The sequence below is a fragment of the Acomys minous genome, assembly GCF_964271855.1.
Source record: "Acomys minous genome assembly, chromosome: 18".
NCBI classification, from domain to species: Eukaryota; Metazoa; Chordata; class Mammalia; order Rodentia; family Muridae; genus Acomys; species Acomys minous.
In genome coordinates this window covers 68187121-68206534 of record NC_140501.1, presented here as the reverse complement: position 1 = coordinate 68206534, position 19414 = coordinate 68187121, and the positions used below count along the sequence as shown (strand labels likewise).

At 47.6% G+C, this 19414-nt stretch overlaps 1 protein-coding gene across 1 annotated transcript; it reads right to left on the bottom strand.

Annotated features, from left to right (window-relative positions):
• Positions 1-11905: 11905 nt before the first annotated feature.
• Positions 11906-19126, bottom strand: LOC311588881 (disks large homolog 5-like). The gene is made up of 6 exons (XM_084766953.1): positions 18417-19126; positions 17240-17399; positions 15559-15702; positions 14554-14716; positions 14250-14365; positions 11906-12450 (listed from the first exon to the last, which is right to left on the bottom strand). Exons 1-6 carry the CDS (start codon positions 18547-18549, stop codon positions 12357-12359), a joined length of 810 nt encoding a protein of 269 aa, XP_084623079.1. The 5' UTR covers positions 18550-19126; the 3' UTR covers positions 11906-12356.
• Between the last annotated feature and the right edge of the window lie 288 nt (positions 19127-19414).

Sequence of the window (19414 nt, the reverse complement as noted above, 5' to 3'; positions counted from 1 at the left end):
AGAAGTCTGCAGCCCTCTTTGACAGTTGATTTCACCATGGTCTTGAGTCATTGTTGAGTATTATGGTGGGTTCATGCATGCACATGCACATGCACACACACACATGAAGATCAGAGGACGTTTGTGGTAGGTTTGTTCACTCCAGCATGTGGGGTCCAAGGAAAGAACTCAGGGTTCTGGGCTTGGCAGCAAGTGTCTTTACTGGCTGAGCCATCTCATAAGCCCATCACCTCCACTAAGAAATTTTACAAGCCCTTTATGTACCTTTATGTACACAGATACACTCACATCATATATATATACATGTATATGTATATATATAGAGTATGTGTTTTATTGATAATGTGCAGATTCTTTTCAATGCAAGATTGAATGCTCACCTTAGTGAAAATACCTGTCAACTAATGGGGACAACGGAGGGAGCTGTGGAGACTAGAGGTCGGAGGACTTAACAGCCTCTATGGAGATCCTCCTTTTGTTGTAGGCTACACCTAAGATGTAACTTGTTTGTTAATGTTTCCTTCCTAAGGTCTAGGATTGCCATATATGATTGCTAGGCAACTACTCTCCCATTGAGTGACATCTCAGCTCTGGAACTCCTTTCATCATCCACAACAATTACAGGGCTGGCTGGATGACTGTATTCAGCAGGCAGTTTGGCCACCCGAAGACTGGCCCTTGAGAATGGCTGATACAAAGCTTCCCTGACTGAGAATATTTAGTTATATGGCAAAGAAAAGGAGGGACCTCAGTTCACAGTGTGTGCCAAGGAAAGTTTAGCCTGGGAAAAGCTGACATGAAATTTTTGTCTACCCACACAAGTGCTGGTAGAAAAGCCTGGTTAATCTTCCCTTCTGGTCACATTTACCAAAACAGCCAAACACTATGCTGAGTAGCCATGGGTCAGTAAGACACAGCTTGCTCCAGGCTCTTTCCAGATACTAAGATGGACATGGAGACCCACTTAATTTAATAGCAACTTGGTCATACGGCCTAAACCAAGTCTCATGTAGGTCCTACCATTTCCACAGATGCCCCTTTCTGTGTTTATATGAGCTCAGAACAAGAAGGTGACCTATGGCAGAGAGTAACCAGGACCTCTACCCTACTTCTCTGGCTGCTGAGCCTCTAAGGGTTTTCTAGCAACTGTCTGGGGACCACAGGATTATTTCCTTCACAGTTTTACTCTCACTTTCATCCAGTCTCAGAAGTCAGATGCATTCCATAGGTTATAAAACAGTCACCTGGAAGAAACACTTCATCAACATACTCTTGGATCTGCCATGGCAAAGGAGCAGCTTCCATGTTCCTCTTATGTTCCAGGCTTACACATGCATGCTGTGCACCAGAAACATGCGGCCAGTGCTGCAGGCTCCATGCACTGTAGCTGGAGAGGTTTTCTTGTCACCATGAAGGATTCATTTTCCCACCCTAGCCTCCAGGTATGTTGAGTCAGTTCTGAATTTTATCAGATGTGAGTAATGTACAATGTCATCCTAAATGAGAGGTGAGATCTCTGTTACAAAACTGGAAATAAGTGATGCTGTCTTGCACACCATCCTAAACCCAGGGAGACCGGCAGGGACACCAGTGCCCTACACAGATGCCTGGTACTCTATGACAATTAGCATGCCTACCTCGTTGACCTGTCCTAAAAATCTATAGAAACTTATCAATTTGATTGGGGGTGATCCACCCCAACAAATACAGCACGTGTACAGGAAGGACAAAGGCCAAGTGCAGGAGCTGGAGTGATGGCTCATAGGTTAAGAGCATTTGCTGCTCAGAGAAGCCACATGGTGCCTAACAATCATCTGTAGCAGAGGATCTGACTCCCTCTTCTGGCCTCTGGGAGAACTGCATGCATGTGTGTGTGTCTGAGGGGGGGGGGCAAAACATGCATTCACATAAAGAAAAATAAAAACAAAGATTAAAAAACAAAACAAGCAGCATACAAATCCATGGTCAAGGACAAAGCATCTATAATAAGCTATATTTCCAACATGACTCCAAATGTCATTATCTCTGTTGTGTGCTTATCACTAATGCTGTATTGCAGGAGAACTGAGTCAAATAGTTCTGTGTTTCCTGATTTCAGTCATACTCCATTAGTCAATGTTTATTTCCTGAAAATTAAGAGAGCAATACAGGTATTCTCTCAATAATGTGGTCCACAGGGCCAGTAATGGATATGCGTTATAGAGCACTCTACCTTAGGGGTAGCTAAATACATGACAGTATGGATACAGTTCCTGTCATAAAGGATGTGTGCATGGAATAAGCCATACTGTCCACACACAAGTTTCCAAGCCCCTGGTGGACTTTCCCCTGTGGCTGGGTGGAAAGTCCATATGTAGCCCAGGCTGCCAGGGACTTACAGCCCATCTCTCTCTGTGGACTGTGGGGTTAAGGAGTGGGACAGGACACCTGAACAAAGAAGATGGTCTTAAGAGTGAAGAATTGCAAATTTCATTTCTAACATTAAAAAGTACATTTTTAAAAAGGACTTTAAAAGGGCAGTCAGTGTAAACAGTGAATAGACTAGGAAAAATCTGAAAGCCAATAGCAAGAACATATAGCACTTTAACAACAAAACCAAAGTCTAAACAACCAAAGGCAAAAATCCCAAATAAAAAGTAAACAAATATTATGCTTAGCATCATTCTCTGACTGCAGATTTAGCGGCACAGACCAACGGCTTGTGACAGTAAGGGTGTTGTCAGAAATAAAAAGGAATCAGACCCAGAACCAGCCAGTGATGAAGTTAAGTCCTATTCCCAGGAGGAAACCAAATTTGGGGAAGAATATCTATCCCCGGGGTTTCTGTGGTTGCTGGGGAAGGGGCTCAGCAGGTGTCTCCTGACCCAGCAGCTCCCTCTGCAGGGGGCTCTCCTGGGCTGTGGCCAGTTCCTGATCATGCTGCAGTTTTTCAGTCCTGCGGGAGGAAGAGAGCTAAGACAGAGGCCTGGTGAAGTCCAGCATGTTCAGCTGTCAGGATGGTCCCTCCCACAACCTCAATGATACTGGACAGACAACACGATGTTTTAACTGAAGTCATTGTAACTCCAACAAATAAGAGTCACACGGTGGCTGGGTCTAGAAATTTCCTCAAGAGTAAACACGTGTCTGAACTCGATCTAAGAGGTCCTGTATGATCTCTGTTCTACAAGAAATATGAAGACTCTCTCCTACAGTCCACAGGCATCATTTTGTAAAAGTAGCCTACCATAGTCAACAGAATATGAGCTATATCCACGTTGCTCATGATGAGGTACTTATGGACCACGTCATTTTATAGACATGTAATATAGCCTTGCGACATGGCAACCTGAATGAGATCATGAAGCAATCTCAGTCCTGCCCAGGAGGCACCTTGCACCCAAGAAACGTGCAAGGTAGAACCCGTCGCGCTGCAGCAGCATCTATTGAGCTGTGTGCCTGGGAACAACAGCCCTGCACAGGCTCAGGCCCCAAACTGAAACCTGTGCTTTCCTTAGGGCTGGAGCTGGCAGACTGCACCCTGGCTCTCTATGGCAGTATGGAGTGTGTTACAGAGCCCTCCTGTGAAGGTTCTGATCATCCCGGAGCAGAGACATCTGCTCGCTTCATTCTGGAAACTCCTTAGCCTATTCTCTCCCAAGAAGCCTTTTCATAGAAATGGTTAAACACTGTAGGGAGCAGTGTTCAAGGGAGGGAATCTGATCTCAACAGGGTTGTGTTTAATATCAATAAAATTTCAGTCAGGTGTGGTTGTGCACAACATGAGATCCCATCACTTAGGAGGCAGAAGCAAGCACACCTTCATGAGTTCAAGGACAGCCTGCTCTGACCATACCACAGAGCACAGAAGGGAGTCACAGTGCCTCAGATACATTGAGTAGCAAACATAATGTTTCCTGGACAGATTTACCGAGGCCAGAAGCTTCCAGAAGTAAGCCCAGGTGAACAAAAGGAGGAAGTAACTCTCCCAGACAACAATTGAAACAGGAAAAATAGAAGTTACTTTTACAAAATACAACATGTTCTATTAGATGACTGTATGCTGTTTTGTTTTCTTTGGTGTGTCTGTATCTTGGCCCAGCACAGCACTTTGAGGTGTTCTTTCCCTGCAGTGGCTCTTAGTTTAGCAGGCAAGCAAAATCCCATAAAAGTCAGAGATCCCAGGTACAGGGGACCCAGATGGCTTCACCCTCTCCTCCCAGCATTGACTCCTCACTCATCTGGAGGACCTGCAACTGATGCTGCAGCTTTAAGACTGAGTCCCTCTGCTGGCTGACCAGCTGCTTCTTCTTGTGCAGGCACTGCAGCAGTTCCCCCAGTCTCTCTAGCTCCTGTTGGTTACAAGACAGTGTGTAGTGCAGGGCTGCTCACAGGCGTGCGCAGACTTCCATACAGGGGCAAGGACACATAAAGGATCCCAAGGGCTTGCTGGTCAACAGCTCAGTCCAGAGACGTCCCCATCAAGCTAACTTGGGAAGAAACCCTGCTACAAGGTAGAAACCAACAAGGAGGAAGCCCAGTGGTCTCCTCTAGCCAATGCACATACTAATGATGCAGCACACTGCCCACAGGCTTCATGCTGGATGAGCGTGAGAGTTTAGACTCAGCACATCAGCTCTCTCAGATGCTCTCACAACCGGCAGTTTGGAAAACTTGGATGCTGAAATGGGCTGTCGCTGAAGGACAGATGACCAGGACTGCAGTTACAGAGGACCATCACATCAACGGCTGAGTGGACCTTCAGAAGGACATTCAGACTGTTAAGATTGTGGAATTAATAATTGTTTCTATTGTCAAATTTAAACTGTGTACAATTTTTAGCTTGAACAGAAAGAGGAAAGTTGTAGAGGGATGCCAATTCAGAACATGGTTGTTCTGGCAAGAGATCACATCCAAAGATCTTCTAGGCCTGTTTGATCTGGATGGAATGCAAACATGCCTTTAATCCAGGAGACAGAGGCAAACAGATCCTGAGCTCAAGGCCAGCCTGGTATAGAGCAAGTATCAGGTAAAGAAAAGCTTAGTTCTAGGCATGGCGGTATATGCCTTAAACCCAAAGGAAGGTGAAGTTAGTTTGTGGAAGGAAACACCCATGCTTGAAAGTGATGTCTAATTGGGTGACAGAAAAGGTGAGGAATCAGAGAAAATTTGACAGAATAGGATATGCCCAACTCTCCCAAGGAGAAGGAAGGGAAGGCGCTTAAGAGGCAGTTTTAAGGAGAGGAGCAGTTTTAACAGGACAGTAATAGATGAGTTGCAGAGAGAGAGAACTCGGGTGAAGCTGAAACGAGTCAGAAAATAAGAAGCCAGATGATTAGAGCTGATGGATGAGTTAGTTTGAGGCCAAGCAGAGCAATTCAGGGCCAAGAGAGAAGCCAGATTGAATAAGCCAACTGGGAGAAGAGTTTGAGCCAGAACAGCTGAGTTGAACCAGCCAGCCCAGAGCTCAGAAAGAACAAGTAAGGGTGAACTTATAAAGCAGTAAAGCTCAGAAATTGAAAACATTTTATGCCTAGGTTAGATTTACTGAGGCTAGAAGCTTCCAGAAGTAGGCCCAGGTGAGCAAAAGGAGGCAGTAAGCCTCCCACACAACAACCAAAACAGGAAAAATAGATGTTACTTTTACAAGATACAACATGTTCTATTAGATGACCGTATGCTGTTTTGTTTTCTTTGGTCTCTCTCTCTCTCTCTCTCTCTCTCTCTCTCTCTCTCTCTCTCTCTCTCTCTCTCTCTCTCGTGTGTTTCTGTGTGTGTGTGTGTGTGTGTGTGTCTACATGTGTGTGTGTGTCTACATGTGTGTGTGTGTCTGTGTGTTTTCTACTCATGATCCCTCTCCATAGCCCAGACTGACCAGGCTGCCATTACCCTTTCCTCAGCCTCCTGATTTCAGGCTCATGTCATCACATGCTTTCTGGGAGTGTTGGCTTTTGATGCCTTAGGTCCCACCTGTGTTGGCTCAGTGTGCAGGTGTCTCCAGCCAAGCCTGTGAACAGGAAGTCACATCTTCACTAACAGCTCATGGCTAGAGTGAGCTCTGATAAGTCTCAGGGGGGAATTTTCTCCATCACACATGTGATTCTGTTCGTTTTTGATCCCTCCCCCAATCAGTAATAATCTGAGCATCTTCCCCAAGTGCTTGCTCAGCTCAGAGCAATCATCATCCCTCCTCCTCATTATCCTGATCTGATTTCTCAGCCCCTTTATTTCTCATCTTGTTGAGTGTGAATCTTGAGGAGGGGAGGGGCCACTCCTGAGCAGTGTTTGTAAAGCGAGCCTTCAGATCCCTGTGGGTGAAAAAGTGAAGAAAGATTCACCTGAATCAGAAAGACTATCTGGCTTTGGAGGGAGGGAGTGCTGAATTGTTTCCTTGTGTCACAGGACACACTCCTTTTATGGACACCTCAGCCTCTGATGAATTTGAGGAAAGGTAGTTGGCAGGTTGGCCAGTGTAGTTCTAAGTGACATCATCAGCAGTCCCTTCCCTGAGAATCCATTGTATCCTGGATAGTCCTAGCATCCTCTGTAATGTCACCACTGTTGTGGGGATACCAACTGCCTGTGGAGAATTCATTCAGTGCCTATAGAGTTCACCCTTCGACATGCTGTCAAGGATGGGCAGGCTATTTGGGAGACAGAATGGAAAAGCGAGGAAAGTAGCAAAAAACCCTGGCTGTCACAGTGAATTTAGCTCTCACAGTGAATTTTAACTCTACTGTCTTTTCCTCCAGGGCACTGATATCATAGGAATGCACCACTTATCCAGTCAAAAGGGCTTCCCCCCCCTGGGGTGGGGGGGGCACAAGGAATATGTCTTCCTTTTATGCTTAGGGGGTATTCAAGCCTGATACAAAACTTCTATGGTCTTTGTGCTACTGTTTGAAGTAACTAAACAAGTCCCGGCCCCCTTGGAGAGAATAAGGTCAGTGTGTGACAGACCGTGCCCCGAGAGTGTTCTACAACTCCTACGTTATTTTCCTTAGCCCCATCAACTTCATTATTTGATCCTACTTGTGTTGCGCCCTCAGGGGTATCTCTGGTTCTACCAGTAAGGCATAGGACTTCACATCTTTCTATCACCAAGATTTTTTTATACATTAAATATAGAACGATGTCAAAGAGGTGATGATGTCAACAGGCGATAGCTAAATGCATGCAGGACAATAGTTTGAAGGATTTTTTTTCTTGCATTCAAAATCTTTTTTACCCCCAGAAGTTCAAAGGTTTATTTTAATTTTAAAGATGGAAAATAGATTGGTTAGAACCAATTTGTTCTCATTTTTCTTAGCTTTATGACTTTAAATCTCTCTCTCTCTCTCTCTCTGATACTGGGTTTCAGTGTGACACCCTGACTGGCCTGAAATGCAGAGCTCTGCCTGCCCCTGCTTCCCAAGTACTGGAATTAAAAGTGTGTGCCACCATGCCTAACAAAGGCAGGTTTTTTAAAGCTGTTGTTTATTTTGTTGACAGGATCTCATTTTGTAGCCCACAACTCACAGTTTTTATATTTTCGGTTTATTAATTTTGAAGATCATTGCCCACTGTAAAAAAGAAGCTTGCTTAAGCCTGCCATGGTGGCGTACGCCTTTAATGCCAGCCCTCAGGAAGCAGAGGCTGGTGGATCTGAGTTCAAGGCCAGCCTGGTCTACAAAGTGAGTCTAGGACAGCCAAGGCTACACAGAGAAACTCTGTCTCGAAAACAACAACAAAAACCCAAAACAAACAGAAACAAAAGCTTCCCTGATGAAGGCTGAAGTCAGTACTAACCAATGGTATACACATAATAATTCAGGGGCAGTTTGATGCCAAGGCTATTTAGCAAAGCAGCAGTAAGCTCTCCCCTAGAGCCATGACTTCCCCAAGTATGTGCTTTCGACCAAGTTCATAGTACCAGACCTGAGTTCCCTGGTATGTTGCTGGCCTCAAATCCAATGAGAAAGTGGTTGATTTCTCCCCGAATAGTCATGCCACTCAATGGACAGAGCTTGCCATGCAGGCTGCAATTGTAGATTGTGGGGTCCGCAGCAGTAGGGCGTCTGATGACTTTTCATTCCCCGAAGCTCACATGGTACCTTCTAGAATTGTGGAAGTTGGCCAGTGCGGAGGGAACAGCCATTGGTTTCACAGTCTTCAGCATTTAAATAATGTGGTGTCTTTGTCAATAAGGTCTTATGATGTGGGTCTGATGAGCAGTGCCCTATGATGTGTTGGCTGTTTTGGGGTCTCAGTGGTCAGCAGCTCACAGAGAAGCTCCTCACCTCTGCTACAGAGGTTCTCATTTAACAATCTCAGGCTTCTCAGAGGAGCGTTATCAACCCATGCAGGTTACTCTCATCCAGGCTTTCTCATTATTTTTATAATTTTAAATGTTATCTTATGTGTGTGGATGTTTTGCCTGCACGCATGGCTATGCACCACATGCATGCCTGGTGCCCATGGAAACCAGAAGAGGCTACTGGATCCCTTGGGACTGGAGTTACAAACGGCTGAGAGCTATGATGTGGGTGCTGGAAATTGAACTTGGGTCCCCTGGAAGAACAGTCAGTTCTCTTTATCACGGAGCTATTTTGCCAGTCCCCAAACTCTTTACAAGTGTGTGTGTGCATGTGTGTGTGTGTGTGTGTGTGTGTGTGTGTGTGTGTGTGTGTGTGTGTGTGTGTAGTCCTGGCTGTCCTGGAACTCTCTCTGTAGACCTGGCTCCCTTCCAACTCATGATTCACCTGCCTCTGTCCAGAGTGCTGGGATCAAATTGTGCACCACCACTGCCTGGCTTAAATTTATGGTTTTTTTTCCTTCTTTTCTTTTTTGGTTTTTGTTTGGTTTTTCAAGACAGGGTTTTTTGGTGTAGCCTTGGCTGTCCTTGAACTCACTCTGTAGACCAGGATGGCCTTGAACTCACAGAGATCATCCTGCCTCTGCCTCCCCAAGTGCTGGGGTTACAGACATGTGCCACCACACCCAGAAAAATTGGGTCTTTTAGATTGACTTAGTATGTAGTAATTTTCCATGGGATTTCCCCTACATCTTTAGTTTCGCTAGCTTCTCCTCCCGCCCTTCCACTGTCCTCATACATTGTCACAGCAGCTTTCTCAGCCCTGGTGACCCACTTCACCTCACAGCTCCTGAGTTCTGTCATGACCGTTCTCCGAGGGACTCTCCCTTTCCTTCTAAAGGTTCTCTCCAGCTTTTATGGCCTTTATGGTCGCTCCAACTTAAGCATAGTGATCTGGAAATTCAAAGTTGGGATGTACATATGAGAGGGAGCATGCAGCACTGGTCTGTGTAGGCTTGGGGGTCCTTCACCCAGTGTTTGCTCCTATGGATCTCGAGTATAAATTAAAGCCTGGTACCATGGTGCCCCCAGCGTTGCTTCCTGCTAAGGATTGACTTGAGGAGTCAGGGTTGTTCTTTTACTTCCACATGAGCTTTCAGATTCCTTTTCCTAGTTCTGTGAAGAACAGTGGGATTTGGGACAGAATCGCACTGAACCTATACATTGTTTTCAGCAATATGTGCATTTTCATGATGCTAATTCTGCCAATCCCTGGATGCTGTTGTTAAGTGGGATTTTTCCCCCTTCTGATTTCTCTCAGCATTCTTGTTACTAGGACATATAAAAGCATCACATTTTGTATGATGCTTTTGTGTCCTGTTGCTTTCCTAAAAGTGTTTATTGTTTCTAAGGGTTTTCTAATGCAGACTTTAGAGTCTCTTTATCTCTGCAAATAGGATGCTTTGACTCCTTTACATATTTGAGAGACTTTTTGGCACAGCCTTTGTTGGATCCCCTGTAGGTATCACCGAAGCTACTTACAGAGTTGTCTAAGGCTTTCACTTGCTTGTTGAATATTTGTTTGTTTTGTTTTGTTTTTCTGGTTTTTCGAGACAGGGTTTCTCTGTGTAGAGGAGGACATGTCAAGAGGCTCCTGGGTAATTTTCAGTGTCTGTAAGGCCTGGAAGCACAGTGTCACTGATTCTGATGCCAGCGGTGAATACTAGAAATGTACTATACCGCAAAGTGCATCCTGCCTGGGTCATAGAGAAAGGCAGCTCAGGGAACTGTAGCCATTTACAATCAACCTGATGAGAGAACAGAGAGAAAGCTCATGGGCTGAGCTGGCTTGTGAGAGCTGAGGAAACACCTGGCTGACCATCTAGCTGTGTGGCCATGAAGGGGTACTGTGCTTGCTCTCCACAGTGACCCCTTAAAGGGCAGGTTAGCCTTTGAAAGGCTGATATAAAACTATTGTCTACATGCACAAGTGCCAGGAGAAAAAGCCTGGTTAATTTACACATCAGACAGAATCTAAGAAGCAGCCACAGGCATAGTCAGGCCCAGGCTTTTCCAGTTACTAAGATGAACAGGAAGACACACTCAGTAGCTTAGTAACTTGGGAGTATGGCCTGACCTAGTCTCACCTAGTGTCCGTAGTGTCTACACATGCCCTCTCTGTGTTCCTATGGGCTCAGAAAGAGAAGGCTCCCTCTAGCACAGAGGAACCAAAGGTTGTCTCCAGGTTCTCTGGCTGCAGAGATTTTAAAAGGCCTGGGTTGTCAGCAACTGTCTGGGGACCCACAGGAGTACTTCCTCCACACTTTCACTTTCTGACTCACCTCCAGTCTAAAAAGGCAGATTTATTCCATAAATCACAGAAAGTGTCACCTGGAAGAAACCCTTGCTCAATATCCTCTGAGATCTGTCCTGGTAAAAGGGCAGCTTCAATGTCTGTCCCATGTCCCATGTCCTCACACATGCATCTTTTCCACCAGAAACATGCAGCCTGTGCTGCAGGCTGCAAGCACCATGGCTGCCTTGGAGATTCTTCCTAACACTGCTTAGATGAAGATCTGTTTCTTCTAATAAAAACAACAACAACAACAAACAACAACAACAACAACAACAACAAATCGATTGATTACCCATCCCTAGTCTACACAGGGGGTATCTCAAGTTTCTCTTTTACCACATGTGACTTCTCCACATTCTCATCCTCGGAGAGAGGTGAGAGATCTGTCCCAATCAGAAAATAAGTGATGCTGGGCCAACATGCTGACTCCATGGACAACAATGGAGGCACAAGAGCCCTGTGTGGATGCCTGGCAGCCTAACACAATTTGCCATGTACCTGTCCCTCACACGCAGAGACACATCCATTTGATGTGTCCCCTCCAGCTAAGGCAGTACATGTGCTGGAAGGACAACAGCCAAGTGCAGGAGCTGGAGTGATGGCTCCTAGATTAAGAAGAGCCTTGGCTGCTCTCTCAGAGAAGCCACATGGTGCCTTACAATCATCTGTCACAGAGGATCTGTCTCCCTCTTCTGTTGTCTGAGGGAACTGCAAGAATGTGGAGCAAAGACTCACACTAGACAAAACCCCTCTTCACATAAAATAAATACAAGTGACTCCAAAAATCAAACAGTACACTGAATGGCTTGGCAAAGGCCAAGCGCTAATAGAAAACTCTACTTCCCAACCTGACTTGGAAGGTCATCATCTCTGTTGTGCAGTTGTCAGTAATGCTGTATTGCAAGAAAAATGACGCAGAGAGCACAGCGTTTCCTGAGTTCTTTTCCACCCCCTCAGTGAAGGTTTTGATTTCCTCAGAAGCTATAGAGCTGTTCAGGTGTATTTCTCAATGATTTGGTTCATGGGGCCAATAAGGATTGTTCGTTACAGAGTACTATATCTTAGGGGTAGCTAAAGATATGACATCATGGAGACCAGATGGGACCGATTCCATCATTAAATGTGTATCTATGGAATAGGCCACACTCTCAACACAGAAGGCACCATGTCCTCCATAGCCAGGATGCCTGGAACATACAGAGATCCATCTCTGCCTGTGATTTCTTGGGTTACAAGAGTTAAACAGCACATCTGAACAAAAAAGACAGGCTTAAGTGTGAGGAGTTGAAAATTACACTTTTAATCATAAAACAGACATTTTTCAAAAAGGGCTTTAAAAGGGCAGTCAACAACAAGAGTAAATAGCCTTAGAAAACTTGAAAAACAATAACAATAACATATAACATTCTAATAACAAAATCAAAACCAAAATAGCTAAAGCAAAAACCTCAAACCAAAACACCAACAGAAAACTATGCTCAGCAGCGTCCTCTCACTGTAGGGTTAGCAGCACAGACCCACAGGCTGTGGATGGCCTTGGACTCTTAGTGGCAAGGTGGTCACATCAGTCCTCTGAAGGGATGAGATTCAGAAGGCAAAGGGAACCAGACCCACAAGCAGCCTGGCTGGCTCAAAGGCTCGATAAACTTAGGGCCTATTCATCCAAAGGTAACGCATTCTGATAAAGACATTCCATCCCAGGCCTTCTGTGGTTGCTGGGGATGGGGCTCAGCAGGTGGTTTCTGATCCAGCTGCCTGTTGCTGCTTCCTTGCTGCCCGCTGGGCTGACTTCAGTTTCATCTCCTGCTGCAGTGTTTCAGACCTGGGAGAGAAAGACAGTTAAGGCCCAGGGCTAGTGGTGATCTGCCCTGTGGGCTGTCAGGCCGCTAACTCCCACCACCTCAGTGCTACTGGACAGTTAACATGATGCTTTAACTGAAGTCATTGTAACTCCAATGAATAAGAGTCTAAGAGCTGGAGCTTAAACAAATGTCAGAATTTCATCTGGGTCCTGTATGGTCTCTGTTCTGTTAGAAAGGCTGGGGCTTTCTGCTACAGGTCAGGGGCTTCACTTTGTAACAGTGGCCTCCCATAGTCAACAGCATAGGAGGGATCTACACCTTATCCGTGATGAGCTACTGTTGGACCACGTCACTGTATAGACATGATAGAGCCTTGCAACCTGGGCGCCTCAACAAGGTCATGAGACCAGCTCACTCCCCCTGCTCAGGAGGCACCTGGCACCCAACAGATATGTAAGGCAGAGCCTGTCCTGCTGGAGCAGCATTTCTTGAGTTGTGTGCCTGAGAACAACAGCCCTGCACAGGCTCAGGCCCCAAACAGACACCCATATTTTCCTCAGGGCTGGAGCTCACAAACTATATCCTGGCTCCCTATGGGAGTGTTTTGCAGAGCCCTCCTGTGAAGGTTCTGATCATCCCTGCAGCAGAGACATCTGCAGGCTTCATTCTGGAAACACATTAACCTATTGTCTCCAGAGAAGCCTTTTCACAGAAATCGGTAAACACTACAGAGTAGTGTTCAAGGGAGAGACTCTGATCGATAACAGGGGATGTTCCTATAAAAATATACTTTCAGACAAGTGTGGTTGTGTACACCTTGCGATCCCACCCCATGGGATGCAGCTGCCTATAAATCTCTGTGATTTGACGGACATCCTGCTCATGAAAGGGAAAAATTTTAATTAGCATTAAAGTAACCAGAACAGCAGAGCTCTCTAACTCATAAGTGCAGGTCGACAGGTATGCTAGCCCAAGGTCCCAGATGATAAGTCACAAAGAATGCGAAGATAGGAGACAAAGGCCTATTGAATGTTCCAGGGACCGGCTGGCTGTAAAAGATAGGGAGGATACACAAAGACAAATTCCTGAGAGAAACAGGTACCGGACATGGTCGAGTGAGTAATGAGCCAAGACCCCTCATCCGATCTTATGGTGTCTGCTTAATCCCCCCCTTGAGGCCCGCACACAATGTTCCAGGTTTGAGTTTAACCAGATGTGTCATTAGCTCAGATAAACATCTACCCTTGGGTTCCAAGAAAGACAGGAACCAAGGACTGTACCCATGTGATTAAGTCTGATCTTACCCCAGATCTGCCTATGCAATTTGCTGATGTTCAAATGTTTAAAACAACCAATCGTGTGTGGCCGCGCCAAAACTTCCCACTCCCCCCGACCCTTGCCCATATAAACCCCTAACCCCTGGGCTTCTGGGTCGACCCCTCTGTCTCCTGCGTGAGATACGTGTCGACCCGGAGCTCCGCCAATAAACTGTCTCATGTGTTTACAGCGAGACGGTTGTTTGTGTGTCTTTGGATGCTCGCCATCCCGAGGCTTGAGTGAGGGTCTCCCTTCGGGGAACTTTCACTCAGAACATATTAGGGAGAACAGAGGGGAGTCACAAGGCCTCAGACACACGGGGCATCAAAGATACTGTCCTGGACAGAAGTTCTTGTTGACCGGCCCAGCACAGGACTTTGAAGTGTTCTTTCCCTGCAATGTCTCTTAGCTTTGCTGGCCAACAGATTCCCATAAAAGACAGAGGTCCCAGGTACAGGGGACCCAGATGGCGTCACCCTCTCCTCCCAGCCTAGGCTCCTACGTCATCCGGAGTTCCCGCAACTCATTCTTCATCTTTAAGACTGAGTCCCTCTGCTGGCTGACCAGCTGCTTCTTCTTGTGCAGGCACTGCAGCAGTTCCTCCAGGCCTTCTAGCACCTGTTGGTTACAAGACAGTGTGTAGTGCAGGGCTGCTCACAGGCGTGCGCAGACTTCCATGCAGGGGCAAGCACACAGAGAGGATCGCATGAGTGGGGATGGAGGGCACAGGCGGGTGGATGAGCAGCCAGGCAGTCCACTGGGCAAACGCTGCCGGATGTGAGCCTGACCCAGCTGACTGACCCTACCTCCTCCTGCTTGGTCTGGCGGTCACTCTGCTCCTCCTCTGGGTCTTTGCACATCTGCTTCAGCAGGGCCCATTCCCCTTTCACCTTCTTGTTCTCCTGCCTCAGTGCTTCCACTCTCTTCTTCAGCTGATTCTGCTCCATCAGGAGCCTGCTGCGGAGGTTGCTGGAAACACCCTCTGCAGAGTCAGCCCCTGCCGACCTCCTCCCTCCAATCCCTCCTTCCAGCCCCATAACCCCCACCTGACCCCAGGTTCCCATGAAGAACTAGGAAACAGCCCAGTCCAGCCACGACAGCTGCACTCAGGAGACCAGACAGAGAGAGCAGCCGACTCAGCAGAGAATAAACAAGTTCTAAAGTCCCCAACACCTACAGGGATTCACGACATTTAAAAGGGAAGAGGTAATGGGGAAGCATCAAAAAGAAGGGGAGGTGGCAGGCACATAGAGGAAGGGGCCACAAGCTGTCTGGATGAGACCTGACAGGCTGTGGCCACATGGTGGGGCAGGAGGTCCCCTTCTGTCAGGACTCTACAGGAGGGGAGTAGGGCAGAGGAGGGAGGGAGGGCGGGAACAGGAAGATACAAGGAAGGGACAACATTCAGGATGTAATCTGGATCAATTATAATAAAGTAAAATGTAAAAAGAAGGAGGGAACAGATACCCTCAAAGAGGGACAGGAGACCCAAAGGGAGAACATTCTAACTACCTGTCCCATAACAATCAGCTCTGTCAACCCTGCCTGAGGCCCTGAGGCCCAGGGCTGCCTGACACCCCTCTCAGGCTGTGAGTCCTTTTCTATCTAGAGGCTCCTGAAGCTGGAAGCACAAGGCTGGGAGGAGCTAACAGCCTCCTTCATACTTAGCAAACTCAGTCCCTGAGGCACAGGCAGGCTGATGGCCTAGAGGCAGAAGGGATAGATCCCAAGCTGGGGACGCTCCTGTCCAAAACCCAAGCAAGGCTGTGATGGCCATTGCAGAAGGGTTGGGGTCCCTGACAGGCACTTACCGATAGAAGCCAACCTCCTTTTCCAGCTCCCTGAGCTGCTTTGAGGTTTCTGTTTTCTCTTTCTCCGTGTTCTGGAGGGCCATCAGGGCCAATTTGAGCTCCTTCTCGAGTTTCTCCACAAAAGGATTCGGCCTGTCGTAGGGCCTGGCCCAAAGAGCAAAGAACCACATGAATACAGGCCTCAAGGAGCTGGTGAACAAGCCGGGCGTGGTGGCACACCCCTTTAATCCCAGCACTCGGGAGGCAGAGGCAGGCGGATCGCTGTGAGTTCGAGGCCAGCCTGGTCTACAAAGTGAGTGCAGGACAGTCAAGGCTACACAGAGAAACCCTGTCTCGAAACCAAAAAAAAAAAAAAAAAAAAAAGGAGCTGGTGAAATCAGGCTGTGCCCTGGACTACCCAAGCCCAGAAGCTTCCCCATTCTGGGCCCTAGGTGCTGGGAGGTCTGGCTACTCAGGAAACTTGCTTATGAAACACCAGCAGGGGCTGGAGAGATGGCTCAGCGGTTAAGAGCACTGACTGCTCTTCCAGAGGTCCTGAGTTCAATTCCCAGCAACCATATGGTGGCTCACAGCCATCTATAATGTGATCTGACACCCTCCTCTGGCCTGCAGGTGTACATGCAGGCAGAGCATTGTATACATAATAATAAATAAATAAATCTTTAAAAAAAAAAAAAAAAAGAAACACCAGCCGACGCTTGATGCACAGCTGAAGGGTGCCCTGGCTGACGAGTTCAGGAAGCAGCGTCAGGAAGCTGGAGGGGCTCTCTAGCCTGTTATGTTCTCAGGAACCAAAAGCCTGGGATTTCATTTCTTCTGCTTTCAGAGCAGTGATTCTAGATCCTGGGGTGACTCCTACTGTAGAGTCAGACTGTGCACACAATTCTGGGGATGAGACCCAGCATCAGGACAGCTACATAAACTGCTCAAGGCATTCCGATGTCCTCCAGTCTGACCACATAAGCCAAGAGCAGCCCTGCTCTTGTGCGGCTCCCAGAACTCAGCATTGATACTGTGAGACAGACAAATCCTCAGGCCCTAGCACAGAACCCTGGCACACATAGACATGAAAGTGTGTACGTACACACACACACACACACACACACACACACACACACCAGAGAGCAGGAGATAAAGAGAGACAAAGAAGAGGAAACACAGAGAGAAAGGGATGCTGAGGAAATGCACGGAGCTGTGTTGTCTCAGAGTATAAGGCAGAAAGTCAGAGACAACAGTGTTGATCTCCACGCATGAAGTGAGGTAGAGCAAATGGGACCAGCCTACTCCAGCCACACCAGGAGCTTCTAGCACTCAGTCACCTGCTAGGCAAGTGAAACAAATCTCATCCCAAACTCACAGCAGCTAGTATGTCACATCGCACAGGCCACCACCGGTCAAGGCATTTCCAAATGCTTGCTGGGAACTCACTCTCCACTGCCTCAATCCCTGTGTTGTGTGACACAGACCACAGGCTCTGAGGAAGCAGAAGAGTCCATTTCCCATCTCACTCTGACCAAACTTCAGGTCCTGCCTCTCCTCTGAGAAGCATCAAGGGACAGGTGGTGGGGCACAGAAACACCCTGGAGGTGCAGCCTCCTAGAACCCATGGCCTTAAAAGGAAAAGATGAAGGTGACATTGCAGACCCAAAACTGACACCATAGGGTTTGACACAATGCAGACCTCTTGTCAAAGGGTTCTTCTGTTATGAGGGTGATGCGATCCCTCAGGTCATTTCGCTCCTGGGTTATCACCTGCAGCTGCGCAGTCAGCCTCTCCATTTCCTTCCTCTCCTGTTTCTTGGAGCGGAGGTTTGCAGGGGATGAAGGCTCCCCACTGGCCCCTGTAGGGAGAGCTCAAGTGAACTTGCATTGTGACCAGGCAGAGAGGTTGGACAGACAACCCTGATTTCTATATAGGCAGAGAGCAGGCCTGGCTCCCAGTGACACACTAAAGATATTGTCCCAGGCCTCAGATGCCTGCTCTGTGGATCTCAGCTCTCCCACCACTCTTTAAGGAAGTGGCTATCTACGTAGCCAGGTGTTTTCTCTGGCTTACTGCACATGCTTCAGGTGACCACAGAGAGGATCTCTTCAGGATTATTCACAACTGCACAGGATGCAACTTGGCTTCAGAGCCCCTGAGCCTGGGATTACAGAAGCCAGGAGAATAATGGCACAGTGACAAGCACTCAGGGGCTGTGAACAAGCCCGGCCCTCCTGCCTTGTCACTGTAGGACGGTGACAGTGTATTAAAAACCCATCAAGGAGCAGACCAGGATCAGCCGACTGATCAGTTCTCCCCGCTGACAAACCAACACACCCAGAGCTGGTAATAAGGATCCAGCCTCTGTCTTGGTCCACTCCCTGCGACAGTTTGCCTGCACTAGAGCTATGCCATTCACCCACAACTATTGATTCAGAAACCTATAGATGTCACTGTCAGGGTCAGGTGGACTTAGGATTCCTGAGGACATAAGGTCCTGGCCAGGAGCACGTTTCTCTCTCTGTTCCGACTGTCCCATAGCCATGACACTTAAAGAAACCAGTGGGAGTGAAGTGCAGTGATGCCCTACCCCAAATTAGGAAACATTAGCCCTCCTCGACTCCTGATGTTCTCCATTGTCCCCATGTTACAGCCCAAATGACCTGCGAGGGTAAAACCTAGGAGTTCCCAGTACAACAGCTTTGGCCTTGCCAGCTCCAGGCTTTGGGGATGGACAAACTACTCTTGTGGGATCCTGCACTTTCAGGAAGTCTATTTGCTTCCCAGAGGCTCATGTTCCTGTACTCCATTACTGAAAAGCCCAGCTCAAGCCCGCCTCCTCCAGGAAGCTCTGCATTCCCTGCCCAAGACTCACTGCGCCTTCTCCAGGGCCACTTCTCTCTGGGTGGTCTGAACTCAGATGGAAGCCCAGCTTCCTTCTGTCTCACCGGGGATTCTCCACGGTCCCCATTCTCCCTACGAAGTAGACTCCTCAGTCTGGCCAACATCTTGATGTGACCTCTTGGTACTGAGTGAATGTCCTAAGGGCACTTGCTTGCTGTTGCTACAACAGTGGTGACATCACAAAGGATGACAAGACAATGTTCAGAGAGGGGACCGCTGATGTCATGGGGAGCAGCCTTTGCCTCCCTGCTCCTGGTCTCCTTGTGCTTACCAGATGCTGAGGTGCCCTTTCCAGCATTCTCTGCTGGGACAGCCATTGACCACCACTTCCTCCCCAACCAGAGATCTGTCTAGGATGGATTGGAAACGGCTTAGCACTTCCCATGTGGGGAACTGAGTGTTTACTCTCCAAACAATGCTCAGGAGTGTCTCACCCCTTCCTCAAAGCCCACTATTCATCAATATGAGAAATTAAATAGTAGGGAGAGATCACACCAGCAGGGATGTAGAGGAAAAGTCACCTGTCTCATGTGTACTGGGGCTTGAAAACACATCCAGGAAGAGCTGCAGGGCTAATTGCGACGGGGCATGCTTGTTAGGAGGTCCAGTCATGGAAGGCATGTGCTTACCTTTTGAAAGTTGCCCCACTTGAGGTTTAATAAAGACGCAGAGACCTGTGCCTTTTCTATAAAACTTCAGATAACATCCTGGTGCTCACGAGCTCGACTCACGTCCCATAGATTATGATGAGATCCAGCTGAGTATAAATGTCGATAAATGGGGGGCTCTTGTGGATCAGGTGACAGCACCACAACTAACAGCACAGCAACCACCAGCTGCAGTGAGCATGGCCAGAGCCTGCTGCCGGTGGTGCGCCTGCAGCTGATGAGGTTCAGGCATGACCCTCAGATGACCTGACTCTATCAGGCCAATAGCCACGTGCTGAATTGTGGGGGAAATTCAGACCAT